Raw genomic sequence first — 16,701 nt, forward strand, 5'->3', positions numbered from 1 at the left:
CAATTATAGATGTAGAGCTAATGACAAGACAAATACTGTGAGAGCCACCAACAAGGATTGAAGAGATGTAATAACTATCATTAACCAGCAGGGTTGATGTTAGAAGTTGTTTAGATATAGAAGTATTCAGTGTGACATCAAGGAGTTCATTACTATTCTGAAAAGATTTTCTTCTGATCTGTTCATGTTTATATCATTTAGTTCATTTCAGACCTCAAATCATCTAAAACTTTTCTGGGACAATTTTTCCAAAGAGTATCTCAAGATTCCAGTAGAAAATTTTAACCTTTTGTCCCGATTATCATGCAAATCAAATGATTGTGTACCTTCTAGACTTATAAACATAATAATGACTCTAAATGCCTGTACAGCTCAGATTTTGCATCTTTCATGTGCATTTTTCACCTGATTCAAAGGTAGTTTTACAAATGTTTCATTTAGTCTGTTGAAAATCCTTCCACCTGCTACTGTTAGTTGAATGTGATGGTAACTATATACCATTCTTTGCCTTCCATTGGACTCCTTCAGTGTCTTTATGTGTGATATTACTGACAGAATTAGATATTATTTTACAGTAGAGTTACAGCTGTCCAAGTTCTAAATAACAGCTATGACTAACCCCATGGGGGAAGATTCCTAATAATTTTCCAAGTTTCTGTGTTAGTGACAGGTTTCATGCATACGCTCAGCTATTAAAGTATTAGAGTTTCTTTGATTTCTTAATCATTAACAACTTTAGCTTTGATTGCCCAGGGAGTTGCAAGCTGTTAAAATTATCATTAGCCTGTTAACTAATTTTGAAACCAAGAGCTGTTTCTTCATTTGATGTAGTACAGGTCTTTCTCAGAGCACACACAGCTCAAGAGCACTAAGAATCTACTATAAGAAAACCTATTCTAAAACAATGAATTTGTAAAATAAATGGGAGTAAAAGCAGAGAATTCTTAAATACTAAAGAGTTCAGTTTTTTAAAAGATTCAACAAAGAATTTTTTTCAGTAGAAAACATATCTTTTTTTTTACAATTTAGTATTTAAATAGTGATTATTTTCTGTTAAAAGAGAGAGAGAGATAGGAAATCTGAAAGCTGTGTTTCACTGTTAAAAAGTCACTTGAAATTCAATCAGAGCTAAGATAATGTTGGATTATCATGTAAGTCAATGGAATATTAAAAAACATCCTGGAAAAATTCCATTTATACACAGCCTTTTCAAAGTCATGCCCCTACAATACTTTACCCATAGTAAATACTCAACAAATATTTGTTAAATAGATTTGCTGTATGTTAAGATCAATTGATGGTGTGATAAAATGAAGTGTTACCTTGAGCATTCATTCATACATTCATTCATTCATCCACCATCCATTCAGAGATAGTTATTTACATTCCAAATGTAGTTTATTGAAAAATTGAAAAATGATGACTTATTTTATAAAAAATGACTTTTCTCTAATGTTATAATTGTATTTCTACAATTGGGCTGAAGGAATTTATTATTGGTCCAAGAAGCTCCTGTGGTCTAGTTCTGTGCAGGCTACTTAAGAAGTACATGAGAAGCTAGTTAAAATAATAAATTCCTAATCCCCATTCTCAAAGATTTTGTTCGGTAGATCTAGGGTGAGCCAAGCATTTGAATTTTTTTTTGAAATCTACCCAGATACTGATATACAATTAGGTTTCAAAACCTAACATAATATCATCTAGAACTGTTTCTTCCAGAAGAGTCAGTTACCACAATTATTTGCTTAGCTTATTTATTGTGTGCCTGAGGTAATGGCAGGGATAGGATGTTTTCCTTAGACAGGACATCAGGAAAAGGAACATCTAGCTTTCCTCAGTTCAGTATTTCTAATTTCTGGTGATTCCTTTTAAGTATCAATACAGTGCCAGGCAATACACTGTGGATATGCCACTACTTAAAGCAGGAAAAGCAAAAGTCAGCACTCCCTGGAAGCTCTCTTATACTTATAGGCCAACACTAATACTGTTCTTTATATGAGCCCTATCCCTGCCCTTTCTGATGTCATTCTTTATGTCACAAAGCCCTCCCAAACCTGTCTTCACACCTTTCTCTAAAGAGATAGAATGGAAGGTTCTGGCTTATAGAGGTCCTATTCTTGCTAACCCAGGCAAGCAAGAATGGATACACATAGTGCATCTTCGCCCAATCCATTCAGTCTACCTTTCACTTTGTGACCCTTACTCTGAGCTTAGAATTAGACCTCTCATTTTACAATTCTGACTGTATTTTCTTTTTTCTTCACCTCTCCTAAGTAAGATTTGTTCTTAAGTACTGACCTGTACAGTTTCTCCAGAATTAATCAACTTATTTCCTTTTCTTCTACAAGCTAATCTTGATGTATTTTCCATCTCCTGTATAATAGAATGTACCTCTAATCAGTCCTTCCCACTCAATATCATTATTATTAAGCATAATCATACATTAATTTTAATGTATTGTGACTTTGAGTGCTTATTAAAAAAATCTCTTTCTCGTTTGGAACTGCTGCTGTCTACATCTTTCTAAGGAAGCAGATAATTTTGCTTGCAGACTACAGGCTTGCTAAGCACTATGTGCAAGTAGACAGTGACATAGCATCTGTCAGATGTCTATATGTCAGTCTAAGATGAATATATGTCATATCCTTTTACGGTCCTTGATATTTGTGCCTATTAAACATCTGTAGTATATTAGATGCTGTGCAGGATAAAGCATAGCTGGGCAAAGTCTAATAATTACTGTCTCATCCTATACTGAAAGTTAATATAATTGAAGACTATAGGAAATACTTCCATTTTTCTCTTCTCCAGAGTAAATAATTCAAATCCCTTTAACCACTTTTGTTTATTAACTCCATGAACCCCAAACTCCATTAACGTAAATGAAGAAACATGGTTAAACAATTTTAGCCTCTTTTATTAGCGATATAGAACTTCACAGCTGAAAAAAGGAGGCTAAAATCAAATGAAACCTGGAATGGATCAATGAGGACAAAAGCGTCCCTAAATACATGCCCTAAAGATAAAATCGTTCAAGTCTTCTAGAACAGACTGGCTAGCAACTGCTGCCCCACACAAGTACCCCAAGTTCTTGCCTCACAAGGATTTTTTTTTTTTTTTTTGCCTCTCTAAGATGATTCTTTAAGGAGGAAAAAAAAAAATCAGGAAAACATTCAATTTTTTAGAAATGGCACTTCTAGCACATCACAATACTAACCCTTGTGTTATCTCTTGGTGTGGCCCCAATTGAAGAGTTCTTCCACATTTTTTTTCCATTAATGAAAAGAATAGGTTTGAGTTCTTTTATATCATCAGAAAATAACAACCAACATTTTGGTGGTACAGGGTCATCACTAAAATGATAACAAGAATGAGTGTGTTGTACCCTTTTTTCACCCTGTTCATCTTCTAACTTTATTTTTGCTTTTCATATAGTTCTTTGTGAGATGCTATCACATAAGAAATACATGTAAATGTCATTATGAGTGACTTTGCAGTTTTTCGTGGAAATTTCATTTATCTAAGTCATAATTAATAACATTCAAGATTGAATCATTTCCTAAGGCAACGTCAGCGTTAGTTTGTGTAGTGTTTCACCAGGTCCGTTCATTTTCTATCTGTTGTCTGAGTGCAGGCATCTTTGAGTGTATCTTGTTCATGTAGTGGGGACATTGTTACTTACAGTAACTTCATATTAATGATACAGTTAACTTATGGTATCAGTGTACGAGTCAAGTATCTGGATGGTGAGAATATTAGGTGGTTCTGTTTATAAATATAATTAGAAATGGGAAAAAATGGAAGGACAAACAACATAACGTGCATGATGATATCTCTAGGTAATAAGCTCATTGTAGATTTTAACTTTTTCTTGCGTTTATCTGTTTTTTTAAATTTCTAAAATGAAGAAAAATATGAAATCTTAGAGAAAGAAGAAATTATAGTTGCTGCTTATATCTTACTTTGTATTTGCTTATCCTAGGAGACTTACCTATGCATTTTTTGTATGCGGTATTTCTCTCCCAAGCAGTCTTTCCCTTCTTGCCTGTGCTGCTGAAGCATATTTTCTCTATTTTAGCAGTATGGAACGTTCATGAGTTTGTATAACGAGGACCTAAATATAAATACATAATTGTAGCTGACTTTGATTCTTTTTATTTTTTAAATTTGATAACCTAGGTTTGTAGATGGATTTTTGCATGCATTTTGCTGCAAGCTGATGCTTATGGTCTTTGTATTTGCAGATGTGGACAGGAGTCAAAGGAGATGAATGTGTTGATATGCATGGGAGGCTTTAGGTGATATGAAAAACAGTATGGTAGAGTTTGTAGGCTGAATCATATTTTGGAGATATAAATTAAATGAAAGCCATTCATTAACATTTCTCAGGCCCAATGTCCTGGATCTTAATTCAGATTAACATCCCAATGTATTTAACATGTTTCTCCCTTGATCCATTGGCCATTAAAAGTTACGTTCAAACTGTGTATTAAAACTATAATCATGGACATCTTTGCTACTGTTGTCCAAAGAAATACCTCATAACGCTTTCATTCTTAGCTAAATTTCTGAATTTTCGAAAATGGGTCCCCTTCCTAAGCCCCTCCCCTTCTTTTTCCTTTTTACAATTTTAAAAATTTCTTCATCCTAACTTTATGAGACTGTCAAGGAAGAAATTCTTACAACTATCGTAAGACATTAAAGAAGACAGAACAAAATTGAATGCCTTGGGAGTTTTGTGTAGTACAAAAAAGCAAGGAATAATTTGGTTTATTTGTTTTTTCCCATCTAATATTTTTAGGTACAAGCCTATGCAGAAAGTGGATGGGGTTGCAGATGGTTTCACAGGAAGTGGTCAACAGACAGGCACATCTGTTGAGCAAACTGTAATTGCCCAAAGTCAACATCATCAACAGTTTTTAGGTATGTTAAGGTGTAATGCATATTAGTTGCTATCAGGATTTTGAAAACAAGAGAACAACAGTAGTGTTTTCTCCAAGTACAATGTCTATTACAGATGTTAATTACATAGATTTTTTTTGTGTGCTGAAACTATGCACATTGTATGATAGTTCTAGTTCATTTCTACTTTTTCATAGAAAAAGAGCTTATTTTTTAAAATCTCAAGCTATGTAGAACTTTTAAATGCATCTGAATTAAAGGCTTATTTCTATGAAATTGTTTTCCAGAATTTGTATTAATTGGGCATTTATGATCAAAATTGTGTGGTAGTTTCAGTAGTAACTTGAAGTGCCAAAAAGAATTCTCATTTCCTGCGTATAAAGTTGCATATGCATTTAGTCTCAGATTAGAAAAAATTATTATAAACTTTTAAAAAGTAATTTATTCTTTTAAATTGATCACAGTATTTCCTACTTTTGTAATTTTATAGATGGTATGCATGTTTCTTGTTATTTAAAGAGTTAAGGAAGTGGAACTTGAACATTTTGCATATTCCTGTCATAGCTAAAGGTGCAAAAATGGCACTTTAATTGACAGCTCTTCTAGAGATGAACATGCATAGTTTCGGTACAACAGATCAAGATAAGTAGAAGCTCTCAGAGAGTGCGTGTGTGTATGTGTCTGTGTGTGTGTATATGTGTCTATGTGCACTTTCTGACAAAGACAACTGAAATGTACTCTGGGGTCAGAATGGCTACTGAAGATGAAAGCATTATGGCAGCATTCCCAAACTAGAGTCCTCAAGTATATTCTTGTAGACCCTTGAGCTTTCAGCAAGAATCTTTATGTTTTTTATTTTGTGTCATTATTTCAATTATAATCTTAAAAAAAAATAAAAGCATATTCTGGATCACCTGGAAGACTAGAACGAATACTGTTCTGCAATTTTAGTTTCCACATTTGTATTTGAATTTATCATAAGGTTGGCACCAAAGTGTATTGCATTATTGTCCAGAGCCAATGAGAAAAGAATAGAGAGAGATTTACTGTGTAAATTACGCCTTCATACCAAGGGAAGGCTAAATGATGTCCCAATGCTCTGTGTAGAGGAAAGTTTCACAGCTCATTTGAATATAGAAGCATAATGGGAGAACCAGCCATCATGAAGTACGTGTTGGTATAGGGTTATCAAACTCAAAAGATCCTGCGCTGCAGCAGTCAATACCATATTCATGTTGCAAGAGGTAATTTAGTTACAGGACAACAGCATCATCTATCATATCAAATTAATGTTGTTAAGTTTAATGTTATTTTTTTAGGTTTCTTTGTACTTATTTCGTAGGTCTTTTGGTTTATGATTATATGAGAGGTATAAGCATAATAAGTTTAAAGCTAGATTTATTTTTATGTACCTAAGTAATATAATGATAAAAATAACTAAAATTGATACTGCCCAGCTCAAGGTATTTTTCTTATCATAGGGGTCCTATATTGAGAGACACTGAGATGTGTTATTTCCAATATAATCATAGTGAAAATTTAGTTTCTCCAAAATTTTAGAAGTATCCTCTCTATTCTTTGGTGCTGCTGCTGCTGCTAAGTTTTGTTTATAAAATACTAATATGAAAAGTCCTTGCTTTTTGGACCACTGACCTTTAAATTTTTTTCCTTTTTAATCTTCTTAAATTTGCCCTCATTAAGCTGTAATTGGCACCATCCACAATAACTTTTTTTCTGTTGTGTTGTCATGGTAACAGATGCATCTCGAGCACTTCCAGAGTTTGGAGAAGTTGAAATCTCTTCTCTGCCAGATGGTACTACCTTTGAGGATATCAAGTCACTGCAGAGTCTTTATCGAGAGCACTGTGAGGTAAGTCTTTTCAAACACAGTCGGACACGTGCTAAGTTTTGCCAGGCAACTTGCTAAAGCAAAATAATCAAACATATTCCTAGAGGACAGATAAAGTTACTTCATATTTCTTTGAGCACTAATAAGTTATCTTTTCTTCATGTCTCGGGGAGAATAAATTTTACTTTCCATCTTCTTAGCCTATTCTAATACGAATCCTTTGATGAAGCAATTCCACTTCTAGGTACTCCTTCTAGAAAAATGCTTACATGTAGGGGAAGAGATAAGTGTACAGGGAGCTTGTTGCATTATGGTTTTTAATGAAAAAGATTGCTTATAACTTCAATATCTAACAGGTAACTGAATAAATAAAATATGGTATGATCTATAGAGTAGAATGCTATGCAGCCATTAAAAAGAACAGGCAACTCTAAATGTACTTTTTGGAACAAGCTTCAGGATTTGTTTTTAAGGGAAAAAGCAAGATGTAAAACAGCAAGTATAATATATTATCATTTGAGTGAAAAAGAACATGTTATATACATCTCTCCAGAAGAAAGAACAAAATATTAATGCTGGTTGCCTTTGGGAACAAAACTTAGTGACTGGGAGTCAGGGGAAAGAGACTTAATTTTTCAATATACTCTTTCTACCTTTTGAATTTTACATGATAGCTGTGTATTTCTATCAAAACTATTTTCTAGAAATGTTTTATAAAGCACTTTAGGTTTTCCTTCCAGGGATCATTGAGGCTGTAGTTTTGTTTGTTTTGTTTTCATGGTTAATTAGGTTTTCTCTTGGTGTTTTCCATCCCTACTCCTACTCCCTTTCTGAGTATCCTATATCAAAATTGGCTACGTTGTCTCCAGGAGGTGAACTCTCTCCAAGCCCGCTCGTACCTGCAGCTCACCTGGTAGAAAGAAGATAACAGATTGCAATAAGAGTCTTCTAAAGTACCCCTCCTTTTGAAAGAGGAACAGTTTAGAACTTAAGTAGCTTTATTCCAGGGCTATTTATGATCTACTTAGAAGTAAAAGATAATCCTTGGGCAGTCCTCCTGACTGCTGACAATGCAGTATGCAGTGAGAAGTCTCAGCTCATAACATTCACAGATTTTTTTTCCCACTCCAGAAATAAGAACTGCTTGAGTGAATCTGAGTACTTGTCAGGGGTGCTAGATTATTAACAACCAAGGGCAAGTTCTCTCTTTATTAACAAACTGTGTGCCAGAAGTGTTTTTCAACATGTCCTACCAGTTTGTTGTTCCCAACATTTCTTGTTATGATGAAAAACACTTACTATCTGTTTCTCTTTGACTGCTTTTCCCAATATTAGAGAATTTCTGGTTGATCCTTACCTATCTAGAAAAAAATTTCTCTTTCTTTCTGCATGAACACCATGTATATTCAATGAAGATTTACATAAAGATTCTCTAATCAGTTTCTCATTTCTCTGTGTTCAGGTGAACCTTGCTTCAAGCAACCCCGCCTACACAAATATATTTTGGATTGTTTTAAGTTGCTCATATTTATTCAAAATATAACTTGGAGCATGATTATTTACATTAGTAAAGAATATACATTAAAATTAATCTAAATGAAAAATTCCCCCAATAAGATGAAAATATTCTTTGGATTACAAAATTTTCATTAATTGCCAGGAATACTCTATATGAAGAGATATGAACATATATAGTAATTAATCTGCATGGGAAATGGCAGTTCATAGAATGGTCCTAATTTATTTCGGAGTTACCAGTGTTCGTGCCATCTCTCATGGGGCATAAAGACATATATGAAAAGGAAGAATTCTAATTATTTTTTCCTGTCACACTTCCAAACTTTTCAAGCACAGGTGCCTGAGTCTCGGATCCAGTCCTGTAAATGGTTGTTTGCCCTGAGCCAGTGAAATACAGATTATTTTAAACTATATTTGGCATACATTTTAGTTTGAACATATTTAAAAGTGGGTGGACAAATGATAAAATGTTTTATTCATTTGTAAAACTGACTAAATGTGGCTGATATGAATGTCCTTTTCAGAAGAATTATTTGAGATTATTTCATTTGAAGAGATACTTAATTTAAGGTGCACTGAATTTGTGACTTGCCTTATTTTATTTCATATTTCCTATAATTTATGTTTTTTAAGAAAGATTAATATACCCATTTTGGCTGTTATTTGGAATTTGCACAGTTGGCTTATCAAAGATATTTTGGAAGTATCACTAGTTATGTAAGGAACAAATATAATTTTCTACACAAGATGCTCTGACAGTCATTTTTTTCTTTTAATATATGCATAGTGTCCTTACAGCAGTCTCATAGCTAGAAATATGTAAGGTATTATATCAGATATTACTAATTGCTTCATTAATAGACATCTCTCAGAATGTGCCTAAACTACATTTGGGAAAGCACAGCTATAATAATTTGCCTCCTGAGAAGGTTTTGGGTTTTGCCTGGGAGCAAGGACATCTGGATGCCTTTCCTTCCAGGGCTTGCTTTTGTGTTTTTATTGTTGCTGATATTAAAGGGTGAGGAGAGTGTTAATTAATTAGTCCCCTTCCCTCCATTTTCATTTTCCAACTACTTGCAACATTTCCTACTAGTTCCCAGAACGTGCCCCCAAACAGATTTTGCTTAATACTTGAATTGGTCTCAGAGTGTTTTTGTATAGAACATCAATTATTCTCTGTATCATGCACAGGGCCAGATCTACACGGGTAGCACAGACTCCAGAATTACAAAGTTACAGTTTCCTCTTTCTGCCTTAAATGTTCAGATTGATTCTCTCGATTGCCCCTTGCTGTCTCTTAGCTTCTATGAATTTTGCAGATCTTGAAGGGACTGTTTTACGTGTTTTTGTTCTCAGTGCTGATGACATCAAACACATTATACTGAGGACTTGTCTTTTATACTGAAAATAATCACAGAATCACGTGATCTTTGTACATACAAGTTTTGGTTTTATGACTGCTTTTTATCTGAAGGCGAATTTGCAGACTAATTGCAATGGCAGGGTGAAATTAAATATGATCATCAAAAGTTAATGAAAGTGGCAAATTTTAGCATCATCAAAAAAATAAAAATGTCCTTGATGCAGCTGGAGATCTAAGAGATAAAATTAAGGAGGAGGAGGTGAGGGCCCCACCCCCGAGGTTAGAAAAGGGGATAGTCTTATAGCTTCTCTCTAAAGGGTGTATGCTGAGAGAGGATTGAATGTGAGCCATTCTGTGACCACAGAGAGGTGCTTGCTGTGCTTTTCTTCTGCCAAGACAGGCACTACCCTCTGGAGGTCAGCCTGACTCTGTAGTTTCTGCCCTCAGCCTCTGCTTGGCTAGGAACACTCCAGAACCCATGGTCAGCAACCCTAACCAGAGCTGATTGAGCCCTAACTCCGTCTGCCATACACAAGCACCTCCATACCCTTCTCTTCTGCTTTTTTTTTTTTTTTTTATGGCTAGTGGACACAGCTAGTCCAGTAAAGACTGATGTGAATTGAATGTATGTTCTGTGTCCCTGTGGATCTGAGAATAGTAAGGGAACCGGGGAAGTAGTGGGTTAAGGAATGAAAGAAAAGTTAGGGAAGCAAGCATGAAAATGGAGAGAAAAGAGAGAGGAAAAAGGAGAGAAAAGAGAGAGGAAAAAGTAAGGGTGGGACGTGAGGTCATTCTGGGAGGAATACAAGTTACCCTGCTTAATCATTTAAGAGCTATTTCCCCCGGTTTTTTCCTAGCTAATCTCTTTTGTTTTCCCATTTCCATTGGCAAAATTTAGTCCAGTTTTACCATATTAATTTATGAACCCAAAAGTATCTTTACATTTAAGTCTTGTTACAGTATGTACTCCTCACACATCCCCATAAGAAATTTTGTAAGGTAATATCAATAACCATTTTGATTTTTAGGCAATATTGGACGTTGTTGTGAATCTTCAATTTAGCCTGATAGAAAAATTGTGGCAAACATTCTGGCGCTATTCTCCCTCTACTCCAGCTGACGGCACTACCATTACTGAATCAAGGTCAGAATCAATATGCTTTTCCAATTCATTTTCATGGCTGAGTAGATGTCACAGCTAACAAATTAGAGATATGTATACCAGTTGTGAACCTTACCTGATAACATTAATTGAATAGATTGAAATAAACCACAAACTACTCTTTTGAGGTTTCAGCGTGTGTATTATAGCTCCCATTTATATTGATTTGGGGGACTGCAGTAGAACTATTTCATCCTCATGGAATTAGTATCATATCTGCCTTTCATACCGTCAGAAAGTATTAACGTGCATAGGCAGCTCTGGGGGAGTGTTATATATATCCAGCCGTGTGGCACCAGGGCAATGGTGGTATAGTTCTAACCTCAGTAATATTTGATAAACTAAAACTATTTTTAAAGTCCATTTTCTTTTTTATCCTCATTTGCCATCTATTCATTTGCTACATTTATTCACACCAGCAATCTGAGTGAAATAGAAAGTCGACTTCCGAAAGCAAAGCTGATAACTCTGTGCAAACATGAGTCTATCCTGAAATGGATGTGTAACTGTGACCATGGGATGTACCAGGCTTTGGTGGAGATTCTCATCCCCGACGTCCTTAGACCTATTCCTAGTAAGTTAAATGCAGACAAGTACGGATGCTTTTGTTCTCATACATTCCACCCAGGAAGTTTTGGGTAGTGACGTTGCAAACTAGAATGATTCTAATCTCATTAAATTTGCCAAATAGAAAACATGCAACACAGAGTATTGCATGAAAGCAGCCTAGAGCAAAACTGTAGTAAAAAGGGAAAAATTCTCTGTTTTTCAATCTTTCATTTTCTTTTTGACAAAAAAGACAACCTGTAGATGTGACAGCCCCAATGACTAATTGCAAGAACACTCCCAGGCCAGTCAACCATGTGAAAATCATTCTACCCAAGGAAAAGGTTTCCTTCATAAAGCCCCGAATTTTTGAAATCTGTAATTGCTAGACCAGCCTCTTTCATGTTTGCTTTTGATTTGAAATGAATTTATCTTGGTCTCTACTGAAGTTGAATTTCTTTATAAAAGCATTTACTTTGTCACCGACATCACGTTAAGAACTACAAATGCAGTTTCCATTAACAGTAATGGTTAACTGGCATTTTGAGAGAAAAATCAATGTACCTGCACTAGCAGTGTATTCCTGCCATGAAGCAAATAGGAATTACGTAGATAAATTAGATTACTTTTTTAAGTGATAGTGTTTTTTAAACTACCCTGTTGCAAACAAAGCTATTTTTTGCAAGTGTCACTATAAGAGCCATCATGGATACTTGTGTCTACATCTTTATGAGCACCTACTGGTAACCTTAACTTTTAAAGATATGGAACAGAATTGCTACTCTACAATGACATTAATAAGGTAAAAGCAATCTTTTAGCTTGTAAAATTAGCAGCCATGTACTCGAAGTACACTCTTCACAGTTAATTTGTGTTAAATTATTCCAGAAAATATTTAAATAGGGATTTAGCAAGAAATGGTGAAGATACTAACATTTGTATGTTTATACTTTCTTTTTTAAAATATGATAACAGTGGAAGATATGCGTTACTTCATATGTTCCCTACCACCATAAAATATATGCTTAGACATACATTTACATATAATATCAATGAACACACACATAAACATACATAAATTTGTATAGAAATTAGTTTTTTAAAAATCCAGCTGCCATGGTCTCACATTTTTATAAATTACTAATATTTTCTACCCTATCTGCACCAAGTTTCCTGACTAAAGATTGATTAAAAGTGATGTTGTCATGGAAAATTTCAACGTGTAAATTCTCTACTGATTTATGTTGCAGAATCTGATTTTCCTGTTTTTGTCTTGCTTCCTGTGCTCTGAGTGATAATCTCTAGAGGGTTAAGAGAAGTTGCATAGGGTATGTCATTAGCCTATGACATCTTGCCACCAACACGAATTTCTCTCATGAGCTATAAGAAAAGGTGTCAGTGAACGCTTTCTTTTTTGAGGCCAGTCAACAACATCAGTGTTCATTAAACAATTCTAAAATCTGTTGCTTCTATGTTAGCATCACAAGACTTTAACTTGTAAACTCAGCGGTTCCCTAAGTTAAATCACGTATCAAGTGTAGTTGGCTTTAAACCCCAGAATTTTTAAGCACACAATACACATGACCTTTGTTTTTGGCAAATTTTGATTTGAAAACCGTTTTATTTTGTCAAGTAGTTTGTCTCTGCATTCAGACAACTCAAATTCAGGAATTATGAGTATAGTTTTACAGTTTCTCTGAAATTACAAGGTGCATTAAGGTGCCACCCTACCAAGTAAATTTGGAATTTTAATTCCTGTTCTATAACAAGACTTAACAAAAATAAAGCTTAAAATACAGTGTAGATCACTATCTTCTGATTGTGCATTTTAATATTAATCATAAGCAGGTTGAGACAAGTTAGCTTTAGAGTAGTTTTAAATTTCTAACCATCCATTCATGAGAAAAAGTTGTCAATCTGCACAATTTGATCTGACATGAATCCCTATAGAGAGAACAAACTTAATTTTATTTTTGAAAATTTAATTTTCCTGGCTACTAGTACTTCACTCTACCATTTACTGTCCAGATGGGATTCCTTTTTTTAGCCAAAAAAGTCTGCATATCACACTAATTTAAAGTCAGCTTGAAGCTACTATACTCTAAAATACATTTATCTGAAAATGGGGGAAAAAAAGTGAAGTGTAAAAAATTGTGTAAGAACTCAACTGGTAACACTCAAATGTACAATTTATGATTATAATTAAAGGTGACCCAAAATGTCATTTAGTACAAAAAAGGAAAAACTTACAATCATTTGAGATACAAAGCATATCTTTTTATTTTACAATCTCCCTAGCATTAAATGTGTCTAAATAAAACAAGACCCATATTAAATTTTTTAAGTAACTTTTCTCAGTTCTTGTTTTTTTCAGATTAAATAATTATTATATATTAATTATAGAAAACTGCATAATACAGATAGCCAAATTGAATCTTATACGAAATTTTACTGAGTTTCAAAGAGGGTCTTTAATTTTTTTTTCCACTGTTTTTCATTTCCATTCATGCCTGCCCTCCATGGTTCCAGTACATAATACAACAGAAAAATATTTTTCTTTCTTTTTTCTTTTTGGCTGAAGTGAGAAGCTTTGGAAATTTCAAAAACTTAGTTCTCAAGAAATTTCCAGCTCAGTGTTTCCAATAGATGATTCTCATGGTTAAAAGTCTGCACTTCTTGAGTGTTTTTCCTAATCAAAATGTAGCCATCTCAGTTTCTCTTCTGTCATTTGACCACTTAAAGAAATAATTCTTAAAAATTAGTTGTTTTTATTATTAGAATAGTAAAATTTATATCTTTTGCAATTAATTTGAGTAAGTTAATTATTTCTAACCCTGCTTTAACAAAAGTAGTAAAGAAGCATGTCAGACTCATTTGAGCACAGAAAGAAAAACCAAGGAATTTAATCCCATCATTAACATTAATATTCTTGGGAGCCTTGGACAAAAATGTAACCTCTCTGTCTCTTATTGTGGACTACCAATTGTAAGACTTACCCACATTATAGGGAACCCACAGGGATTTATTTTCTGTTGTGGGTGCTTCAAACACTTACTTATTAAATGTCTAAAACTGCTCCCTACACTGTGGAGCCTTGGGCACAGGTGAAGTAAAATGCTACTGACTGAATTACTTGTTGAACAAGAGAAGAATTCTGTTTTCTATTATACAGCCATCTCAGTAAGCAGATCCGTTCTTATAAAATAGTCATAATCACCCCTGTTAACGGAAAATGCTGCTAATCATTTTATGACCACCATAAACACTACTCTCATGGGACCTATCCCTATTCAGGTTTTAACAGAGATGTAAAGAGTATGGAATGGACTGTTTTAGGAATATCTTAAGAATATTGGCCTCTGTGACAGCAATTTTATTATCACAGTGATCTTTTATCGCTACCTGCCAGTGAAATGGAGAATAGTTATCCAGAAGTATCAAGGCAGGCAATTTTAATTTTACCTTACTTTTCAACACGAGTGAGAGATATCTACTCTAATTGACATGTTCTAATGTAAAGAGATGCATAGAGAAAAAGAGAAAGCTTTGCATTATTTTCTTTTTAACTAAAGAAATGAAAATAGGTTAAGAGCTTGAAAAAAGTCAAGATAAAGAATTTCTAAAGAAAATACTTAGCCTTTGAGCACAGAGCTGTTTTTGAAAAGAGTGTTTTGTCTAAGATAAAAAAATTCCATAAGTATATTCACAACTGGTATATGTTGCTATAAGCAAAAATGTTTGAATGTTTTCATTTCCCAACAAAGTATCATTAAGTATCTGGGAACAAAATAGCTTTAAAAGACAAGCCCATGATATAATATTTGGATTCTTTCAAAGTTAGGAATAATGTTAAATAAAGTCCTGTCAATGAGGATAATATAAGCTCTGTGCTATTTCACATGTTGTGCTTGCATGTTTTCCCTTATTCTAGCATAAAGATTAATGTTCTTTGGTATCTTTTTCGTTCTGCTTTTATTCTTTAACATTTAGGTGCCTTGACCCAAGCCATTCGAAATTTTGCAAAAAGCCTTGAAGGTTGGCTTTCCAATGCCATGAACAATATTCCACAGAGAATGATACAAACCAAGGTACACTTTTATGTCCTTGCTTTTTCTTTTGTGTTTAGGAAATCGTCATGAACTGTGAATTTTAAATCTGTCCTATCAGCTGATGTTACGTAGAATATTAATATTATAATAAACTAAATCTTTTTAAATTGATTTTTGTATTTGTATTTTATAACCATGTGGTAAAGAACTTGCACAAGATATGTTGTTTGATGATGCTCCCTTCAGAGAGACTAGAGAAACATTTTAGATGTGGTGTATTTATCAGCCCTTTTCTAAAGTGTATATTTAAGATTGCTTAATTTCAGTTATTGAAAAGAACAGCCTAGAATGTTCAAATAGTTTCCATTTGAGTTTTAGAATTTTTAGGTCCCCTACTATACTCATTGTATTCCGAAATGTTCGTGTAAATTAATAACCATTTGCTTTTCAGGATGTTTTGGTTTTTTAACACTGGAGAATGCTTTTGTGAATCAAGTAATCATTTTTTTAAAACAAATTTATTTTATTTATTTAATTTTGGCTGCGTTGGGTCTTCGTTGCGGTGTGCAGGCTTTCTCTAGTTGCCGCGAGCAGGGGCTACTCTTTGTTGCGGTGCGCGGGCTTCTCATTGCCGTGGCTTCTCTTGTTGCGGAGCACGGGCTCTAGGTGCGTGGGCTTCAGTAGTTGTGGCTCGCGGGCTCTAGAGCACAGGCTCCATAGTTGTGGTTGGCGGGCTCTAGAACATGGGCTCAGTAATTGTGGTGTATGGGCTTAGTTGCTCCACGGCATGTGGGATCTTCCTGCACCAGGGCTCGAACCCGTGTCCCCTGCACTGGCAGGCGGATTCTTAACCACTGTGCCACCAGGGAAGCCCAAGTAATCATTTCTTAAAGAGAACAGTTATCTCATAGTTGATGAGTATATTTCAGGAATGTGGATTATTTAGCTAGAGATATGAATTCTCCTCTCCACTTTGTCCCCTACTAACCATGTTACTTTAGGTTAATCTGTGAACATACATGACAGATTGGACTGATTCTGTCTAAACTTTGATAACAAAAATCACATTTGTGGCCTTTTGTCAGGGTCTGTATCTACTGTCAGATGCCAGCAATATGCCTTGGCTTTCAGTTTGAGAGTGTAATTGAAGCTCTTGTAGCTGACAAGTCTGTGATAGCACAAGTCTGCTTCAGCTTAAGGTTTGCAATAACACATTCTATCTCGAAAATGTATAGGACACATTTCATGAATATGCCCACCTTAGATTGTTGCTTTAGAGCTGTGCTGTCAATACAGTAGGGCTAACCACATG

General features: G+C 34.5%; 1 protein-coding gene across 10 annotated transcripts in view; it reads left to right on the forward strand.

The window, feature by feature from the left end:
• RFX3 (regulatory factor X3) overlaps window positions 1–16,701 on the forward strand; it is a 288,861-nt gene that overhangs the window by 231,067 nt on the left and 41,093 nt on the right. For all 10 annotated transcript variants that reach the window (XM_029201564.1, XM_029201562.1, XM_029201568.1 and 7 more), the window contains 5 exons: window positions 4,802–4,923; window positions 6,660–6,772; window positions 10,661–10,776; window positions 11,214–11,368; window positions 15,331–15,428. In XM_029201564.1, the coding sequence (XP_029057397.1) occupies window positions 4,802–4,923; window positions 6,660–6,772; window positions 10,661–10,776; window positions 11,214–11,368; window positions 15,331–15,428 (604 nt within the window). The remainder of the gene's footprint in view (window positions 1–4,801; window positions 4,924–6,659; window positions 6,773–10,660; window positions 10,777–11,213; window positions 11,369–15,330; window positions 15,429–16,701) is intronic.

This window comes from Monodon monoceros, unplaced genomic scaffold (assembly GCF_005190385.1).
Source record: "Monodon monoceros isolate NGI ecotype Baffin Bay Population unplaced genomic scaffold, NGI_Narwhal_1 Super_Scaffold_5, whole genome shotgun sequence".
Classification (NCBI taxonomy): Eukaryota; Metazoa; Chordata; class Mammalia; order Artiodactyla; family Monodontidae; genus Monodon; species Monodon monoceros.